Source organism: Lathyrus oleraceus, chromosome 5, assembly GCF_024323335.1.
Source record: "Lathyrus oleraceus cultivar Zhongwan6 chromosome 5, CAAS_Psat_ZW6_1.0, whole genome shotgun sequence".
In the NCBI taxonomy this organism is placed as follows: Eukaryota; Viridiplantae; Streptophyta; class Magnoliopsida; order Fabales; family Fabaceae; genus Lathyrus; species Lathyrus oleraceus.
In genome coordinates, this window is record NC_066583.1 from 139,130,282 (window position 1) to 139,151,478 (window position 21,197).

Below are 21,197 nucleotides of genomic sequence, written 5' to 3' on the forward strand. Positions count from 1 at the left end.
CTAATGTCTTAACGGTTTTGGATTGATATGTGACGTCAAGGTCTTAGATCCCAAACGTTTTGCCCATTGACACTTCCGTACCTCGTTCTCCTGACTCCCCAACAAGTGACATCACATCTGAGAGGGCGATTGTTGGATTTTAAGTATGACAATGATAAAGTCTCACGTCGATTAGGAATGGAGGAAATGTTAGATTTATAAAATAGATGACTCATACCTCTATTACGTAAAGATTTTGAATGGATACGTGGTGTTAATGAAATATTTACTCTACGATTGCAGAAGAATTGTAAATTTCCATTATTTTTGATTTTTTTTATAAACAATGTTATATAAAAAAAGGAGCACAAGTAATACTCAAAAACCTTACGAACAAAAAACTTTGAAAATATTAAATCTACTTTAAACAGTTGACAGAAGGTACAAACCATTCATAGAAATTACAAGAGGAGATTTTACTAAAACCTAAAAGAACTCATCTCCAAGAATGGAATAATACGGTGTATAAAATACTCATAAACCGTAGTCCTTATCCTCTTGTGTAAAACATATTTGCTTATCATCATAAATAGAGAAACCAAGAGAATTGAAGAGGTAGATAGCTAGAATGAGTGGCAAGTATTGTTTTAAAAGAATAGGACCCATATAGCTGAAAAAAGGAAAAAGGAAGCTGATATAGTCATTGTCATATTTTATATTTGCTTTCAGCTTTCATAATATTATTCTTAATCTCTGAATATGGATAGACACTTGTTCATGTCAAACCCAATTGTATCTGTTAGGGATAATTCATGATCAACACGAGAGAATATTTTTATTTTTTGAGAACTTTATTTTTTTTATAAACAACACACTTTAGTGAGAAACACAAGATATATTCATCTAAAAGTTTAAGATTATAGATGTGTGGGTTCTCCAACTTATAAATGTTAAAATCTTCACATTTTTAACAATATGAAACTTCTCCATACTACTCATATTTGTTATTCTCACCGGTGTCTTCTTAGCACATGCACTCTCAAGAAATAGAAGGATTTCTCCTTATTTCAACAAAAACATTCAGAATGTTTATAGTCATTCGATTATATCAAACAATCACTATTACATAAAAGACATTTTACATCGGGTGAAATAGGTATTTAACACCATATTACCTATTGAGGTAAAGTAGTGTCTTATGATAAGAATGTTATATTGGTGAGACAAGTGACCGAGGTGAAAAGCTGATATGTTTATTGTTTTTTCCTTCGGTTACACTTAATTGTCGAAGTGAAAAGCAACTTTTCACCTCACTTAGTCTACGATATGAAAAACGATTGATTTTGATAAGAGAGAGTTGTAAACATTCTGAATGTGTGAATGCAGAAAATTTTGAATGTAGCCAAGCAAGATCTATAGAAGGACATAACAACATCCTTGTCTGTTGAAACAAAAACTGTCATGTCAATTTCTATATTTTGTATTTATCATTTTAGTGAAAGTGAATTGACATAGTTTTTATTTCCAAAAAAAACACTAAATTGACTTGTGTATTTCATAGGCCTACATATGCCAGTAATTTTCCAATATACACAAGCACAATTCCATCATTAAGTAACTCGGAAAAATTTTAATCAATGTTTCTGGATTATACGTCGTTCAGATATATTAATTCTTCGATTTGAACTTGAATCGAACCCAAAAATAATAAAAATAATAATAATTATTGTTGTTATTATAGATTATAGATTATATAACAGTAACCATATAGTATAAAATGCCAAAACTTGAAGAATCTGCAGAGACATATACATAAATCTAGCTAGGCTTAGACCAAGAACAAGTGCATGGGCAATAATGTATTCAACCCCTCATTTCTCAATAATGATAAAAATTTATTAACTGTACCAACAGAATAACTGCCACCACAAGAATCAATCACTAGTTCAATAATATACAATGACACAAATTAATTTCACTGTCTCTGATGTCTACGTAGGATCAATACTAGTCTCTAGGAATTTGTGCAACATAAGAGTCAAAAATAACTGGAACAGAACACAGATCTAGAAAAGATATGGTCTCTTATTTGGTCTGCTGCATTTTCTGTCATTTTCTTGTTCTTCATCCATTCATTTTCATACCCTTTAATATACACATATTCATATTCTTTCTGGAATTTCCTTACCTAATGTAAATGCTAAATCCTGCAAAAAAAAATTTATAGTCTTATTTAGAAACCAAACATTATTAAATTAGTAATAATAAGATAAAAGAAATGATTTGAGAGCTTACAAACATGTTGGTAGAATTGTAGGACATGAGATGCACCTCTAGGAATTTTAAATTAATGAAAATGAACATAAGTTGTTGTTGAATCCATGTGAATTAAGAAACTTTTGTCGTTGCTCTTCTACCTCCCAAAAATGGCTACCATCCTGAAAATAAAGTTTTTTTTTTGTTGTTGTCAGAAAACGAAGAAACAAAAGCCTTTGAACATAAACTTTTGTTGTTGTTTGTGTTTTTATACCTCAGAGACAATATTTGATCTCTGTCCTTGAAGAAAAATTGAAGCTGAAGTATCCAAAAGATAGTCATTAGTAGTTTGGAAAATGTTGGTTGGAGTCATGGTGGTTGTATCAGCAAAAGCTGCGCCTTGTTTAGGACTGTTGCAATGTGACACTGATGATGATAGTGGTGGTGATGGTGATGATAAGTTATTTAATTTCTGATATAATTCAAAATATAACAAAGTTAGTTACTTTCATTATTAATTATTATAAATTATAATACTAAATGTAAATTAATTAGTTTGGTTCCTCACCTCTGGTCTAACCATGAAAGTGTCAAGATCTGTTGCCATGTCATAGAACATAGGATTCACAGAAGTAAGTTTCATTGATAAAAACTGTGGAAAAAAAAAACAGAAGCATCAACAACTATATAAATAAATCAAACTAGTTTTTATATCTATATAAGAGTTTAGTTTGAGGTTGTTTGTGTTACCTCTACTTGATTCTGTAAAGACTGAACATAGTTGATTATTTCATCTAACATAAGGGCTTTTCCAGTGACCTGGTTAGAAAAAGAAAGGAGAAAAATGTCTATTAATAATTATATTGTAAGAAATTCTATATAGTTTTAATTGTTTGGGCCTATATGTGCTGTCATGAAGGTTTTACTTGACCTACCTTATCACAGCCTGGCACAAGTTGTTGCAACTTCTTCATCCTTTCACTGATTTTCTCTCTTCTTACCTGAATTAATCCAATCCAATTTAATTTCGTACAATATTGAGAATGAGACATGAAGATAAATGAAGGGACATTTTTGGAATTGTATAAGTATTATTCAAGTGGGGTATCTTTACATAAAAGAAGAGAGAGTAGTCAGAGTCAGAAGTATAGGGTACCCTTTCAGCAAGGCTGTGGCTATCAGTGGCCTGACCTCTTCTTGCCCTGACGTGGATGTAACCAGTTGGAGGCTCATCCAAACACTTTCTCTCATCTTTTGGCTTCTCCTCTTCCTTGTTTTTCTTCTGTTTTTTGTTTCTCGCTTCTGCTGGAATTTCCTGAAAAATGATAGCAATTTTATTTCATCTTTTTTTAGTAGTGATTAAACTATGACTAGTACAAAAATGCTAATAAAAATACATTAAAAATATTTATATTTTTTATTATTACATGAGATTTAGGGTTAGTTGAGGAAGGTCCATTATTTCTGGCTCTTCTCTTCTTCTCCATAGGGTTAATTTTCTGAGTAACCTGCTCGTCGCCGGTTTCGAGCTTGTCCAATACCATGGAAGACTGAGGACTGAGATTTTTGGTGAGAGAAGAAGGTTCATTTTCAGTGACGGTAGTAATTTTGGAGCTTTGATGATCAACACAGTTAATAATATCTTGATGAAGAGGATGAAAGTGTTGTGAAGGAGGAGGAAGACACATGAATGGTGAGTGTGAGTGATCAACAAGGAAAGGATTGTATTGATATGAAAAAGCTGCCATTTGAGAATTGAAAATGCTGTAAAGTAGAAAGAGAGACAATAGTAGTAGTGATGAGTGAGTATACTGAAATGGGAAAGTTTGGTGTGTGACAAAAAGGTATTTGGTGTATATATAGAATATGGAAGGGCACAAAATATAATAAAATAAAATGATGAAATAACTATTTTAGTAGTAAATCAGTAACTTGTTGTTTTGTTCCCATGCAATGCAAAATAGAGGCAGTATATTTGACTGGTCTAACATAAATAAGCCACACATAACATAATGATAAACCAGAAAGGTTTATTGAGTAGTTTCTTTTGTGGCTCATTATTTGCCTTAATAACAAGTGAAATAAATTATTAGGTTCATTATTTATACCAACTCTACGAGATATTAGTACCTTTTTTTTTAGTAATAATAATTCATTTTAATTATGTTAAACTCAATGTTAATTTAAACTTGAGTCTTAGGGGTGTATTCTAATAAAAACTGCAAGCTCATTCACAAAATAAAAAAACATAAAATTAAATATTATTAAATATATTTAAATATTATTTTATAAAAAATGTTATTTTATAAAAATATTATATATAATTTTTAATCTATTACGAAATGATATTTTGTTTGTTTAATATTAATTATTAGTATAACTTTAATTGTTTTTGTTTCATATGGTATTACCTAGTATTAAGTTTTTATTTATTTTGTATTGTATTTTATATAAATATTATTATTTTATTTTTATAAAATTAATATTAATAAAAATATTTATAATTTATAATTAAATATTAAAAAATTGATCTAAATTAAATCTTAAGAAATTTTAATTAATCATTCAAAAGAGATTGAATCACAAATAACTTTATCTTTAAATTAAATAAATTCAAAAATAGATTTAAAATAAACTACTATTGGTTACTAACGACTATGGACATTTTCTTTTAAAGATTTCAAATAAAGAGTCAAATGGTACAAAGAGTAAAAAAAAAAGTAAGAAATAATATGCATAAGAAGAAAAAAAACATATAACAAGGATAGATGAACATAAAAAAAAAAAGAAGCAAAATCCCTACTAGACATGCAAACCACGAAGCACCACCTAATAGACAATCAACTAGAGTTTCGACCCTTAGACTCACCGTTAACAGACTAGAAAGTCTTTAGTAACACCAAAGATCACTGATCTTTTTAATATATATCATAACTCTTGATCCATTATTGGTTAAGACACATGATAGAATTATGAAGTCAGACAAAGAAGGATGATGAGTTCAATGTTGACATCTTAATAAACCAAGTCCAAACAAAAAAAATACTTTTATACTCCACATTTTTCGTGTTTATTGTTGTTCATAAAACATCTTATCATTACCCCAAACCAGATATAACCATTGCATACCGAATCGTAGCAAAACTTCCAGTAAGACCATTGATCTTTTTAGAGTAGATCAGAACTCTTGATTCGCTATTAGTTAAGACACATGATAAGATTATAAAGTCAGTCGGAGAAGGATGATGAGTTCAATGTTAACCTATTAATAAACCAAGCCCAAGCCAAAAAAAAAATACTTTTATACTCCACCTCTTGCGTGTTTATTGATGATCCGAAAAACAACTAATCATTACCCTCAACCAGATATACCACATCACTGCATTTCGAATCATAGCAAAACCTCGACTTCCTAAAGAAAGAATCTAAACTTATCCTTACCACCTAAAGAAAGAATAAACTCAAAAAGTCTCGACTTCCTAAAAAAAGCCAAATAAATCCCTAACCTTTTAAATATCTTATACCACCACTAAGCACTAGAAGCTAGGTTAGAGGTGACAAACAAATGGGAGACTCATTCAAACCAATTCCCATAAAAGAGATATGAGATACCATTCGGGTCAACAATGACCTTCCGCTCGAACAAGTTTTTTCTAATTGAGAATCTGTCTTGCAGAAGTTGTTAAGAAAAAATTGAGATTTCTTCCTGCCACCCCATAGTTTCATAATTTCAAAATTGCCCTTAAAATAATTAGACAAAATTTTTTCATACAAAATTTTCAATAGGTATATCAAAATTCTGGTATTTTTCATATTTTTTCTGAAAATTTCAGAATTTTTTGATAAAAAAAATTCAAAATTCAATTTTTTTTGATACATACTACAATTTTTTGATAAAAAAAGATAAATTTCATAAAAATCCGTTTTAACAAAATGGTACAATCGAGGGGCATGCTCGAAAAATCCATCACTTTAAAGTAAGTCTAACTATCTCAAATATTTTAATACACATTTCCCAAATAAAAAGTTATAATAGAAAAAACTTATATTTTTAATCCTATAAAGAGTGTTTATAGGGCATTAATTAGCATTTCTCTTCAAACATAACCAAATCTTTGCTTTCTATACGACACATTGCAATATTTAGAATTATCTTGATAAGTACTTATTATTCATGTTTTGTTGAGATAATGTTGAGCATAAACTCGATTGAACAATGTCCATTCCTTCCATAAATAAAATCAATGCCTTCGTTTATTTGAAAGTGTGATTAAAATTAAATTATACTCAGTGATTAGAGAATGAAACCTTTTGAGGTTGAAGATTTGTTTTGATTTTCTGTAGATAAAAGAAGATATACCCGTGTAAGTGAACAGGAATTTTGGGTCTAGATCAAGCATTTAGTGGACGTACATTTATTTGCATATTAACAACAACAAAAATTTAAGTCACCATCAAATGGAAAGCAACAGATTTTTTTAATTAATGATGTAATTAGAGGGAGATACAGGAATACATTTTATTTGTTTTATTTTTTGGATTTTAATATAGGAATTAGGAAAGTTCCTTTAATGACATCTACAACAAAAATTAAGAAGGAATTAAGTACGAAACAATTACTACCAAAATTAAAACAGAAATCTGGTACTTTTGCGAACAATAATTTCCCTTCACTAAATGATATGAGTTTTTCTATAAGTTAGTAATTATTGGAGTGATATGATTACAAGCTTTTTGATTAATTAGAATAGTGAAATAAATTAGTTATAGGTGGTTAAGAGAGTTAGTTAGAATAATTAACTAATTTTTGTAATGTGTAACTAATTATCAAAACTTGCATGACTACTATAGATAGCAAACTTCTTTCATTGGAAGTAATGAATGATCATCAATAACACAAGAAGATCTAGTATAAACTCTCTCAATAAATTGAAAGTTCACTCTAACATGGTATCGTTCGCCTAAAAATGGACATTCTTCCGCTTGCAATCCTTCATCTTCATCTTTGGTCTCGTGTTGAATTTTTGCATCTTTGACGGAGGTGCACTTCGTTTGTTTCCTCAGCAGAATCAGTTTCAGAATCAAGCTTCAAAGAAGTTTCAATGGAGGATCAAGAAAGTACGATGCAAGACACACAACAAGTGGTCAGATCTTCGCAAGCAATCACATCTACAATGGTGCACTCAAGCTTGGGTAACACATTTGCACCGAAGCTCTCCATGAAACTCCAAGAGAATAACTTTCTCATGTGGAATCAACATATTGAAGGTGTGATTTTGTCACATAAGCTTCAAAAGGTTGTGGTGAATCCACAAATTCCTTTCATGTTCAAAACCGATAGTGACATGTTGGCCAATATCATCTCTGAAGAATATGAGTCTTGGATTGTCCAAGACCAAACTCTATTCACCTTACTGCTATCTATAATATTTGAATCTGTCTTACCAAGAGTTCTTTCGTTAAGTGTGCATACGAGGTGTGGGATAAAGTAAATAAGCATTTCCATTCTCAGATGAAGGAAAATTTTTATCAATTAAGATCAGAATTGAAGAAAATCAAGAAAGACAACAAATCAATCTCAAATTATGTGATTTGAATTAGAGCTATTGCAGATTCATTACTCATCATTTGTGATCCAATCTTTGATAGAGATTAAGTTGATGTGATTCTCCAAGGTATACCTAAAGAATATATCCCCTTCATCATGATAATTTATGACAAAGTGGAACCTACATAAATCTATGAAGTGTAAGTAGTACTCTATATCTAAGAAGCTCCATTGAACAAGTATCATCAAGAGGTTACTACTCCAAATGGAACAATATAACTCAATTTTTTTCCAATAGTTTCTTTGGCAGTAATGCAAGTGGATCTGACTCTTTTCAGCACTATCTGGGCCGAGATCTTGGATTTAGAGGTAAGGCTCTGTGGATCTATATGCTTACATGTATAAAGCTGAAATTCATGCAGAAGGCCAATCTGAAGTTTTGATGAAGACAATAATGATTAAAGTTGGTGGTAGCAGCTTTCAACCCTAATGATTTTGACATAATCAGAGAAACATCCCATGGCTCATCAACAAGAGACTCAAGATTAAAGTGCTTATATGATCAGAAGAAGTCCAACAAAGAGTCTTGAACCCTTAGATAAAAGTATGAAAGCTCGCCAGGTCGTGTCAATCAGTTTGTCTTTTTGAGTGACCTATGTTTTGTAAAAGTAAGAAATAACTCTTAAATACTAAGGTAACTCACACACAGACACCTTAAAACATCTTTTTCAAAAAGTATATATCTTAAAAATCATTTTCTAGGCCAAGCCATATGACTAAGAAGTTTTCAAAAGACTTTTCGAACTAACCAATCGATTGGTAATTATGCCAACCGACTGGCAAAACTTTTCTATGCCAAGCAATAGATTGGAGCATTAAGCAAATCGATTGGAGAAGGGCTAATCGATTAACTAAGAAATTAGGACAACACCTTAATGACCTACAATGGCTCTATATCCAATTTTTCTTATTTGGGCATGATAATCGATTAAAAATAACTTGGCCAATTGATTGGAGCATTATGCCAATCGATTGACTCATCAATTTGGCCCATGTATTATTTTCTTTTCTGGTTTTCCAACTCCTATATAAAGAAGGCTCACCTCCTCTTCATTTCACGTCACTTTCCAACAATCTACATTTTCTTTGGAATTTATCTCTCTATTTTATCTCTCTCTCTCTCTAGAAATATTTATCTTCACTTAAGCTTGCCTTAGTGCTTTTGAGTGATACTTTGCTTGTGAGGGAGAGCTTTTAAGTGGTCGTGCTGGTTGTTTATATTCTTCAGAGTGTGATACTCTTAAGAGATCGAGTTTGATTTATGAGATAAACTAGTCACAAAATCCCTGTGGTTGGTTTCTTGAGCTTTGTCAGAAAAAGCTTCATTTTGGTTATTGAGATAAGCCATAAATATCTAAATGATTCGTTAGTTTAGCCTAGGGTAAAATCTATCATTGATTGGGGATAAGCCGTAAAAATATCAAGATCAGATTGTATTAAGGTTCGTGGGCATAACTTATAAAATCTCAAAAGTTTATAGTCAAAATCTCAAGAAGGCCTTTTGAGGACATGAATAGGCCAACATTCTCCAAACCTGGATAACTCTTGGGAGCAATCTCTCTAGCCCTTAATCTCTTTATTTTTCTTCTATTTACCATTTATTTTATTTGCGCTACCATTTACTCTTAAGAAACTATTAACACGGTCTTAATCAAGAAAAATATAAAAAAAATCATGAATTTTAAATACCACAATTCAACCATCTCTTGTGCTTGAAGTCACTTGTCCAACAAGTGACATTAGTGAAGGAGAATAGCGATCCAAAATGCAGCGAAAATTAAAATTTTCTCCTTTAGTGATCCTTACGAATGAGCATGATCAATGATAGCATCGTTACCTCTTGTGGCGATTGAAACCCTTGATGCATATCGAAGGAGTGATCACGAACGTTGAATGGTGACAACACCTCTACTTAGTCCACATGAATGAAATTCTTCAGTCTCAGTGCTAGCTACTACAAATGAAGGCTTTGAGTGAGTGAGTGAGTGAGAGAGAGAGAGAGAGAGAGAGAGAGAGAGAGAGAGAACGAAAAATTTTCAGCTTATCAAATGCTTATGCACAAGGATTCTATTTATAGAACCACTTGTGTGGGTTGTAAGCTAAAAATCCCACTTAAGTGTATGTGGCCCATATCTTATGATATACCAAAATCACTTATGCACGTGGTACCTTACCATATTTCGTATTCTACTTAAGTGCGTCGTACCTTATGATGTCCTATAATTCACTTAAGTGCATTGTACCTTACGGTGTTCCTTATTTACTATATCTCTCATCAATCCGTCCTTTTGTGTGTGACCATGTAGGTTTTCGCGACATTGACAATTATATTAAATCACGTATTTAACATAATAAACAGTGAGCGGTATCTAGCAACACATCACTACTATCCAAGACACGAAAATGTCATGTGATTTGACAAATCCTTTTGTGATAATACTTATGTGTACAATTACCTTTTTGCCCTTATGTTTATATTAAACACAAGGCATAGACAGTGTCATCCTTGTCTAGTTTAATATTGGGCCCGTAGACATTTATCTTGTGACGCAGGATGAGCAAATTATATCTAGGTCACTCATGTTCCTCAACATGCTTCGTGGAGTACCCATCAACGGTCTCTATGGTCATCCAGTTACGGACAACGTTTGATCAACAATAAGGCATTCGACTCTACATCTAGGATCCATAGTGGTTTCAGGTCGAAGGGTGGTATACACCACTATCACCATGAGAATAACTTATGACACTTTGCATAACATTCAATATAGTATCTCATAGCGGGTCAATCCAGTATAAATATTACTCCTAATATTCATACCTATGTTTAAGACTTGATAACTCCTTATCCATGATCCATGAGATGTGATCATCAGTCTATATACAGAAGAGTCTTAATGCTTTAATGTTATCTCACTTCACAACAAAGCTCGACTATGGATACTTTAAGAATAATGTCCTTATGTTTAATGGGATCTTATGATTAAGTCACACTTGATACATTAAACGAACTAACTATTCTAGGGACTTTATTAAACAAACATAATAAAGAAAAATACTTTTATTATTAATAAATAATTCGATACAAGTACCAAAAGTATTGGCCTCTAGGGCTTACACCAACGATCTCCCACTAGCACTAGAGCCAATCAGGCATACCCTTAATGCCCATAGATCTAGTATGGCCATCATGCTTCTACTGTGCAAGAGGATTTGTCAGTGGATCAATAATATTGTTAAGTGTAGGTACTCTGCATATTTTCACGTCTCTGTATCTATTATCTCTCGAATGAGATGATAACACCTAAGTATGTGTTTGGATCGTTAGTGAGATCTAGGCTCCTTAGGTTGTGCGATAGCACCATTGTTATCACAATAGAGACCAATGGGATCCATAATGCTAGGAACTATGCCAAGTTCACTAATGAACTTTTTGATCCAAACAACTTCCTTTGCTGCACTTGAGGCAACAATATACTCGGCCTCGGTTGTAAAATTAACAACTGTATATTGCTTTGAACTTTTCCAGCTCACAGCGCCATCGTTTAAGCAAAACACATAACCAGATTGTGATCTAAAGTCATCCTTATCTTTCTGGAAGCTAGCATCGGTGTATCCAATTACAACAAGCTCTTCCTGACCTCCATATATCAAGAATGAGTCCTTAGTCCTTCTCAAATACTTAAGGATATTCTTGACAGCTACCCAATGAGCATCATCGGGATCATATTGGTACCTACTCATTGCACTTAAAGCATACGAGATATCTGGCCGAGTACATAACATGGCATACATGATAGATATTATTGCAGATGCATATGGAATCTTATTCATGCGATCCCTTTCTTCCTTAGTTGAAGGGGATTGTGTTTTTGATAGACACATGCCATGTTGCATAAGTATGAGTCCTTTCTTGGAATCATGCATATTAAAGCGTCTCAGCACTTTGTCTATGTATGTACTCTGACTTAGGCCAAGCAGCTTTTATGATCTATCTCTATAGATCCCGATTCCTAATATATAGGCTGCTTCACCCAGGTCCTTTATAGAAAAGCATTTCCCCAACCAAGACTTTACTTGTTGTAGGGTAGGGACATCATTTCTAATGAGTAATATGTCATCTACATATAATACCAGGAAGACGATCATGCTTTCACTAACCTTCTTGTAGACACAAGGCTCATCTTCATTCATCGGTGAATCCGTATTGTTTTACTGTTTCATCAAAATGAAGATTCCAGCTTCTGGAAGCTTGCTTCAATCCATATATTGATCTTTGTAACTTACATATCTTTTGGGCTTCTTCTGGTATGTCAAATCCTTCAGGCTGTGTCATGTACACATCCTTAAGAAGATTCCCATTAAGGAAAGCAATTTTGACATCCATCTTCCATATTTCATAATCATGATATGCAGCGATAGCAAGTAAAACCCGAATAGATTTAAGCATTGCAACTGGTGAAAAGGTTTCGTCATGGTCAACCCCATGAATTTGTTTATATCCTTTGCAACCAGTCTTGCCTTATAGGTATGTACCTTACCATCCATGCCATTCTTCTTTTTGAAGATCCACTTGCATCCTATAGGGTTAACTCCTACAGGAGGCTCTACCAAGGTCCAAACATGGTTTGTGTACATGGAATCCATTTCAAATTTCATGGCTTCTGGCCACTTCTCAGACTCGGGACCAGTTATGGCCTCTTGGTAGGTCACATGCTCATCTTGATCCATGAGTAATACATCACCTTGATCAGTTATAAGATATCTATATCTCTCAGGAAGGTGACGTATCCTACTTGACCTAGGCTGGTCTTGTTCTACTTGAGCAAGTTGCTCTTCCACAACTACTTGTGTTTCTTGCTCTAATTCCTCCATAGGTGTATCAATGCTTTGTGATTCTTGAATTTCTTCAAGCTCTACTTTCCTCCCACTGATTCCTTTGGAAATAAAATCCTTTTCTAGGAAAACTCCAGTTCGAGTGGCAAACACTTTGCCCTCAGAAGGATTATAGAAGTAATACCCTCTTATTTCTTTAGGATATCCCACAAATAAGCATTTGTCATATTTGGGTTCAAGCTTAGTTGAAATTTGTCATTTCACATAAACTTCGCAACCCCAAATCTTCATGTAAGACGTATGTGGTTTCTTACCACTCTATATCTCATATGGTGTCTTCTAAACCTTTTTGGATGGAACACCGTTAAGTGTGTAAGTTGTTGTCAATAGTGCATGTCCCCAAAAGGAGTTTGGAAGATCGACGTGACTCATCATGAATCGGACCATGTCTAACAAGGTTCGATTTATTCTTTCAGATACACCGTTCCATTGGGGTGTTCCAGGAGGAGTAAGTTGGGATAGGATCCCACACTCTTTCAGATGGTCATCAAACTCTAGGCTTAAATACTCACCATCTCGATCTGATTGAAGAGTTTTAATATTCTTATCTAGTTGGTTTTGTACTTCATTCTTGAATTCCTTGAACTTTTCAAAGGACTCTAATTTGTGTTTCATTAATACACATAACCATATCTACTGAAATCATCAGTAAATGTGATGAAGTACTGAAAACCTCCTATGGCTGGTATGTTCAGTGGTCCACATACATCAGTATGTATGAGGGCCAAAAGATCATTAGCTCTTTCACCTTTTCCTGTGAATGGAGACTTTGTCATCTTTCCAATTAAACAAGATATGCATGTCTCATATGATTCATAATCAAAAGAGTCCAAGAGTCCATATTTATGGAGTTTGGAAACGCGTTTCTCATTTATGTGGTGTAATCGACAATGCCAAAGGTAAGTTGGATTTAACTCATTAGGTTTCATCCTTTTAGTATTAATGTTATAAATAGGCATTTCAAGATCAAGGACATATAGTCCATTGTTCATTTGTGCAGTAGCATAGAATATATCATTCAAATAAATGGAGCAACAATTATTCTTTATTATAAATGAAAAACCAAACTTGTCTAAACAAGAAACGAAAATAATATTCCTGCTAATTGCAGGTACATAATAACAGTTCTCTAACTGAATTATTAAACCACTAGGTAAAGTCAATACATAAGTTCCTACGGCTAAAGCAGCAACCTTTGTTCCATTGCCAACTCGTAGGTCAACTTCACCTTTTGCCAAATCTCTACTCCTTTTTAGCCCTTGCACATTTGTACACATGTGAGAACCGCATCCAGTATCTAATACCCATGATGCAAAAGAAGATAAATTAATTTCAATAACAAAAATACCTGAAGTTGAAGTCTCTACTCCATTCTTCTTATCTTCCAGGTACTTTGGAAAGTTTATCTTCCAGTGTCCGGTCTTACCGCAATGGAAGCAGGTGCATTCCTTTGTTATGCCTCCACTAGGCTTCAAAGCAGGAGCAGTGGGTTTAGGTTTGGCAACTTCCTTGCATTTCCCTTTATCACCCTACTTGGTGGGTCTTTAGTTCTGTCTCTTTCCATTTCCGATCATCAGAATGGACTTCCCTTTTGACTTCAGATTCTGCTCAGCAGTTCTTAACATGGCTAGCAGTTCAGGAAGAGATTTGTCCATATCATTCATATTGAATTAAGGACAAATTGACTTAATCTATCTGGAAACGATTGCAAGATCAAATCAGTCGCGAGTTCCTTTTCGAGGGGAAAACCCAACCTCTTAAGGTTCTCCACATACCCAATCATCTTGAGCACATGGGGACCTACAAGGGCTCCCTTACCTTGAAAAAGGGCTTTTGAAACTTCAAACCTTTCATGCCTTGCCTGCTCTTGATAGAGCATCTTCAGGTGTTCAATCATATCGAACGCTGCCATATTCTCATGTTGTTTTTGCAACTCCGAGTTCATGGTAGCTAGCATGAGGCAACCAGTTTCATTGGCATCATCGACATGCTTCTTATAAGCATATCTTTCTTCCTTAGGTGCAGAACTAAGAGGTTCCTCTTTAGGAACAGGTTTCTCCAAGACATACAACTTTCTATCATGTTTGAGAATAATCCTCAAACTTCGGTGCCAATCCAGAAAATTTGTCCCAAACAATTTTTCCTTATCAAGGATTGATCGCAAAATATTATTAGAGGTGTTTGTTGTCATGGTAATATACATGAAAAATAATGAAAATATAAGTATCAATAACATATTTAATTAGGCCTTTAATTAAATATGTTCCCACTATTTTACTCAAAACAAATTACCCTCACCATTTGATTCGGAAAATCCCGTTGGAAGATTTTCTAGTGGGTCGAGATCCACATTTCACTTTGTTTTAAGTCCGTGTAGGCGGATTACACAAAGCTAGGTTATTTATGTAGGAACTCCTTCCAATTGTATCTAATACAACTCTCGGATATTTAAGTTGGGTGAATAACTCCTTATTCCAATCCATCACATGGATCATTTCCAACTCTTGATTCTAAATGTATATAATCTTATTATAATTTGTTTAGTTAAGTTTGACTCATTGTTTTAGCAATTGGATATTACAATTATCCCACCGCACCTTACTAATATAGAATATGCACCTCGCGTAAGCGAAACCTACATTATTCGATACTAGTCTTGATGAGTGCTAAAACTTGGAAAGCCTAAACTTAATATTTAATTTGAGCGAATTTACAATTATTTTGATTTCATCGGCTTATTTATCATATAAATCGTCTCTCACATGCATCAACATACATACAAAATGAAACAGTTATGGCCCCGCACAATTGTTCTCCCAAGCCAATGAGAGAACCTAAGCTAACCTAATAACGATCTAAGCTTCTCCAAGCAAGATCTTCAAGGTTGTCCTCCTTTGATATTGTATTCTTCTCTTTCTTCATAACATTACATTACATAAAAGAAACTCGTTTTACATACGAGGGAGTGAGATGAGAAAAGAAGTTACATTAAGAGATTAAAAGAGAGGCAGGACACGCAAGTCGTATTTTAAAATCCCAAAACAAAATAAAGGAAAACTAAGGCCATAACCGATCACCATAAGAAAATAATAATAAACAAAGTATTATTATTAATTTAAATTTTGTTAATTAAATAAACCAAATTAAATTTAAACGACCGATCACACTACGCAGAGTTAGCCTGGGGTTCCGCTGTCCGGTCCGCGGGCGCCATTTTTCGCATCAACACTTGATACTTTAAAGCACAACTCTTGTGCAGTCATAACTCTAATCGCATAACTATTTGACAACACAACCCTTGTACCGTCATGAACCCTAATGCAGCAATTTCATACCGTCAAACACACCTCGATTGTTAATTCAATATGATTGATCAGCACGTCATTGCTTCACCATACTAATGTCAGATCAAGAAGAAAATGACCATTGATCGCTCAAAGGAAAATAACCATTAAATGTTTGAATGAATAAAACAGAAACAGTATATCATATATACCGTATTTTGCATCAACATTACTTATATCATATATATAACTTGATCGATCTCAATTGTGTAACCTATGGACGATCGATGTATCGCTGCTTCACCATACTAACGTCGGATTCCGAAGCATAGTGAACATCAATCATACAAATCGTACACACATGATGCCAAATTTAATTACTCGTTTATTCTTTGATTCATTATGTCTTTTAATCGTATTAATATAGAAAATACAGAAAATAAACATTTATCAGATGCATGGTTTCGTAAGTGGCTCTGATACCACTGAAGGAGAATAGCGATCCTAATGCCCATAATTAGAGCCTAACTCCTATTAAGGAATAATCATCTCAGGAATAAAAATGACTTCAAGATATTCACTAAATAAACTCCCATTCTTTAATGGATAATGGTATAGTTTGTGGAAAGAGAAAATTAAGTTTTTCATAGAAGGGATGAATCGTGGTATTTGGAAGGTTGTGAATGAATGTTCTTTTATTCCCACACACAAAGTAAATGGTGTTGTAGAAAACAAAACAAACTTGAAAAGGATTGGACCAAAGATGATAAAGAAAATGCGTGGTGCAGTTTGAAGGCGAAAGCTGTCATCACAATTGCTCTCGGTCTTGATGAGTTTTGTGAGTTTCTCACTACGAAACTGCAAAAGAAATGTATGACATCCTCCAAATTACCCATGAAAGAACTACTGAGGTAAATATGGCAATGTTGGGAACATTAAACCATGAGTATAAACTCTTCATAATTAAACTTGAAGAAAGCATAAACCAAATGGATTTACCCACCTCGTTAGTCATATGAGAACTCTAGGAAAAACATTTTCAAATGAGGAACTAGTTGTTAAAATTCTTAGATATCAAAATCTTAACTAGAAACTTGAAGTTACTGTGCTTCATGAATCTAAGGGCATTATCATAAAAGTGCGTAGCTAAATTACACACACACACACACACACACATTTTAGAAAATTGCAGAAACACGAGATGGAACTAAAAATACTTTTTGATGACGAAGAATATGAAAAGAAAAAGAAGAAAAGTATCGCACTAAAAGCCACAACATTAAATATATAGAGCCGGAAAATAAAGATTGTCAAAGTTAAAATAATGAACTTATGGAATTCATATTTTGTAAATTCAAAGAATTCCTAAAGCACGAAAAAGAAACATAAAGGCTCTAGAAGAAAAGTAAAGAAAGTTCCTCGTTCATTCCTACGTTCCAGCAATGTGGAGAGAAAGGGAACATAAGGCCAAACTGCCCTCAAAACTTGAGAAGAAACCAAAATAAAAGAAAGTTTGAGAAATCCCAAAAGAGAGCATGCATATCATGAGATAACGATGATATGGAATCCTCAGATAAGGAAGAAGCAAACATCTGTCTGATGGAAAATTATCAAGACGAATGAGGTAACGTCTCACTTTTCTTATCAAGACTTATTTCTCATTTGTAAGAAGCTAACAAAATAAACAGGTAAACTAGAACAAATTATCTATGCCTCTAAAGGCACTATCTTCCATTTAATTGAAAAATAAAAACATGTTGGAAGAAATAAAAAGTGTTAGAGAGAGACAAGATGATCTAATTAAAAACTCTTTCTCTCACAAAGTCTTAAATGAATCTATCAAGTGTGACCAGTGTAAATTTTTGAAAAATAAAATTTATGATCTTAAAAACATACTTGATAAATTCACTAAAGGAGAAAACAACTTGAATGTTTTGTTAGGAAACTAAAGAGTCTCTTACAATAAGGCTGGTATTGGTTATGAGCCTAAGCACAACAGTAAAACTTTAGTACATTTACAATGCTAAGTCCACCTCTCACTGCAAGACTTTAAAAAATTTAACTATTGTAATAAATATGAACATATTGCCATTATCTGTTTTATAAAAAAGAGTCATGATAGCAAAGAAGGGCCTCTTCCTTCATACTTCTATAAAAAGCACCGTGAACATAAAAATTGAAAGATGTATGCTCATAAGATGTTCCATTAACATCTAAGGACCCAAAAATATATGGGTAGAAAAAGTAGAAAAGTCAAGTTGGGATGTAGGTGATAATATTATCGCATCTCAAAAAATACGATACTTCGTGGAGCATTTGTGCGCTCGCGGAAAATATATTTGAACAGAGTCGCCACCGAATTTTATTTATTCTAATGAAGGAAAAGGAAAATATCAATAAAACTCCTAAGAAAAAGAAAATGGTCGTTGCAACCAAACTCAGGTTTGGGAGTCGGTAATGCAAGGAGAATATATTAGCACCCCTTGCATTCATTATACTCAACAGAAACCTCTTAGTTAGATTTGTAATTGGATGTTAGCTTATGTTATCTCTTTTCTTCTACTTACTGAATGAGAAAAATGAAATAAAGGAAAACGTTTTATTAAAGGGGTGCCTGACAAGGTTTCTCAATCTTGCTCCTACGTATCTCCAGGTGCTATGGAGAACTCAAGGCTACATAGTTCTACTTAGGAAGAACTACTGGGTGGATTACTTTTAAGGAGTGATCTTTTAGACATATCGAGTGATTAAACCTTTACTTGTTGCTCGCTCTTGGAGGCGAAAGTATTTGTTTGTTTCACGTCGGATATGGATAAAGCATACTCATTTCTTAAAATGTTTTCAAAGTCACGCAAGGACGGAAAAAATTTGATTTGTTGAATGTTTTGTTGGATGACAATTACTCGAATGGCCGAATAAGGCTACTCGTATCCAATTATCCGAGAAGAGGAATATAAGGATATATACCATCTCACTTTTCATCCTTAATTGTAAAAATATTTAGATAAGGTTAATGTATTTTAGACGAATAACAAATTCTCGAATGGCCGAGTAAGGCTACCCGTATCCAAGTACTTGGGAAAGGGAATAGAAGGCTCTAGTCAACCTCATCTTTCGTCCCAGTTTGTTACAAAAATGAGTTTGGCTTAAGGTTTTATTATGAAAGTCATTTGAGGTGAATCAGATTGGAAGTTTTTAACATATGACAATTGCTCGAATGACCGAGTAAGGCAACTCGTATCCAAATAATCGGGCACAAGAATCGAATGCTCTAGACTATCTCCTTGTTCACCCTTTTTGAAACAATGTTTAAGTATGATTAAGTAATTTGGATTTGATTAGGGAAAAGACACTCAATATTTGATCGATGTTTTTATTATTTGTGTTGAATTGAAACAAGATAAAGTGATTTGAAGGTTTTTGAAAATGATGGAGAAGTGGATAGTGGAAAGGTTCTAATTTGGGAAAATTGTTCGACGTTGGATCGATTATTTGTTTTTTTTTGTTCTTTTTGAAAGTGTTTATTTTAGCCTTGAGTTAACAATTAACTAATACAATAGCAATAAAGGAAAGCGGTAAACTTATTACACATTACAAGAATAAGGGGTACAATTTTGTCGAATGGGGAGACAATACATTAATTAATCAAAACAAGTTCAATAAATAACTGTAAATAACAAAAAATTTATTGTAAGAAGGCCCAAGAGAAAGCCAGGGGACAAAAAATAAAATCGGAGTTTTGAACTACTGAATTTAACACTATGTTAAGTAATCGTAAAACGATTCATGTAGGAATCACCCTATCTGAGACCGGTCAATAAAATTTTGTGCGTTTAAGCAATTTCTGAAGTTAAATTGAATTTTTAACTCTGAAATTACAACGCATCTGTGAAAAATTGATGATTTAAGCAATATTTTTTAAAGGTAAAATAAAACAAAAATTAAACTAAAGAATGTAGCGCTATGTTAAGCAATTGTAAAGTGATTCATATAGGAATCACCTTATCTGAGGTGGATCAATAAAACTTTATGCGTTTAAGCAATTTCTGAAAGCTAAATTGGATTTAAGATTCAAAATCGCGACGCAATGAAGTCGATGGAATAATTAAGCAAAGAAAATATTCATCAATTAAAACACATAATTAATTATCTAAAAAAACAATTAAATTAAATAATAAATTCAAAGAGAACTAAAATAAATAAACAAAAAAGAATTGAACAAGGAGTGTAAGCATGATTATGGGGTGCAAAATGCAACATGGGCCTAAGCCCAATCAAAACACCAATAACCCTATTTAAAACATATAATAATAATAATAATAATAATAATAATAATAATAATAATAAAATAAAATAAAACAATCAAAAAAATAAAATAACAAAAAAAGCAAAGAAAAGGAAAAAACAAATGATGTAAAAAGAAAAAGGGGCGGCGATACTCATATATATATATATATATATATATATATATATATATATATATATATATATATATATATATATATATATATATATATATATAATATATATATATATATATATATATATATATATATATATATATATATATATATATATATATATATATATAGAGAGAGAGAGAGAGAGAGAGAGAGAGAGAGAGAGAGAGAGAGAGGAGAGAGAGAGAGAGAGAGAGAGAGAGAGAGAGAGAGAGAGAGAGAGAGAGAGAGAGAGAGAGAGAGAGAGAGAGAGAGAGAGAGAGAGAGAGAGAGAGAGAGAGAGAGAGAGAGAGAGAGAGAGAGAGAGAGAGAGAGAGAGAGTTTAATTGGAATTTTTTCTAAATCAAAATTATCCAACCAAGCTGTGGTCAGGAAAAAGAAATCAAAAACTAAACTCCTCTTCTTCTTCTTCCCTCTCGTGAACAAAGAGAAAAATAGAGAAAACAAAATTTTCTCTACTCTCTCTCTTACGATCTCATCTCTCTCGCCAAACAAGAACAACAACAAAGAAAAATCCAAAAAGGAAAGAAAAACAATATTCGATTCTTCTCAATCTTACACTGTTTCTCGCTCCTCCTTTTCACGACGGTGGTGGCTTGTTTATTGATTGATGATTTTATGCTTGGATGAAGGTGGTTTTGAAGGAACACAATGTGTGAGGTTTTTTGTGCTTTTCGAGTGGTCATGAGTTAATGGTGAGGATGGGGTGTGTTT

General features: G+C 33.1%; 1 protein-coding gene across 1 annotated transcript; it reads right to left on the reverse strand.

The window, feature by feature from the left end:
- Window positions 1-1,839: 1,839 nt before the first annotated feature.
- LOC127078452 (transcription factor bHLH137) lies at window positions 1,840-4,085 on the reverse strand. Its single transcript, XM_051018906.1, has 8 exons — window positions 3,663-4,085; window positions 3,392-3,550; window positions 3,171-3,236; window positions 2,986-3,054; window positions 2,804-2,887; window positions 2,510-2,707; window positions 2,275-2,417; window positions 1,840-2,186 (listed from the first exon to the last, which is right to left on the reverse strand). The coding sequence occupies exons 1-7, from the start codon at window positions 3,981-3,983 to the stop codon at window positions 2,322-2,324; spliced, it is 993 nt and encodes a 330-aa protein (XP_050874863.1). The 5' UTR covers window positions 3,984-4,085; the 3' UTR covers window positions 1,840-2,186; window positions 2,275-2,321.
- Between the last annotated feature and the right edge of the window lie 17,112 nt (window positions 4,086-21,197).

Bases quoted from the DNA above. Each gene is read 5' to 3' on its own strand.
- LOC127078452 (XM_051018906.1), bottom strand. From the start codon at position 3,983: ATGGCAGCTTTTTCATATCAATACAATCCTTTCCTTGTTGATCACTCA. The intron at 3,551-3,662 runs GTAATAATAAAA...ATCATTTTTCAG, and splicing joins CAACTAACCCTAAATCTCAT to GAAATTCCAGCAGAAGCGAG. The intron at 3,055-3,170 runs GTAGGTCAAGTA...TTTTCTAACCAG, and splicing joins TTGTGCCAGGCTGTGATAAG to GTCACTGGAAAAGCCCTTAT.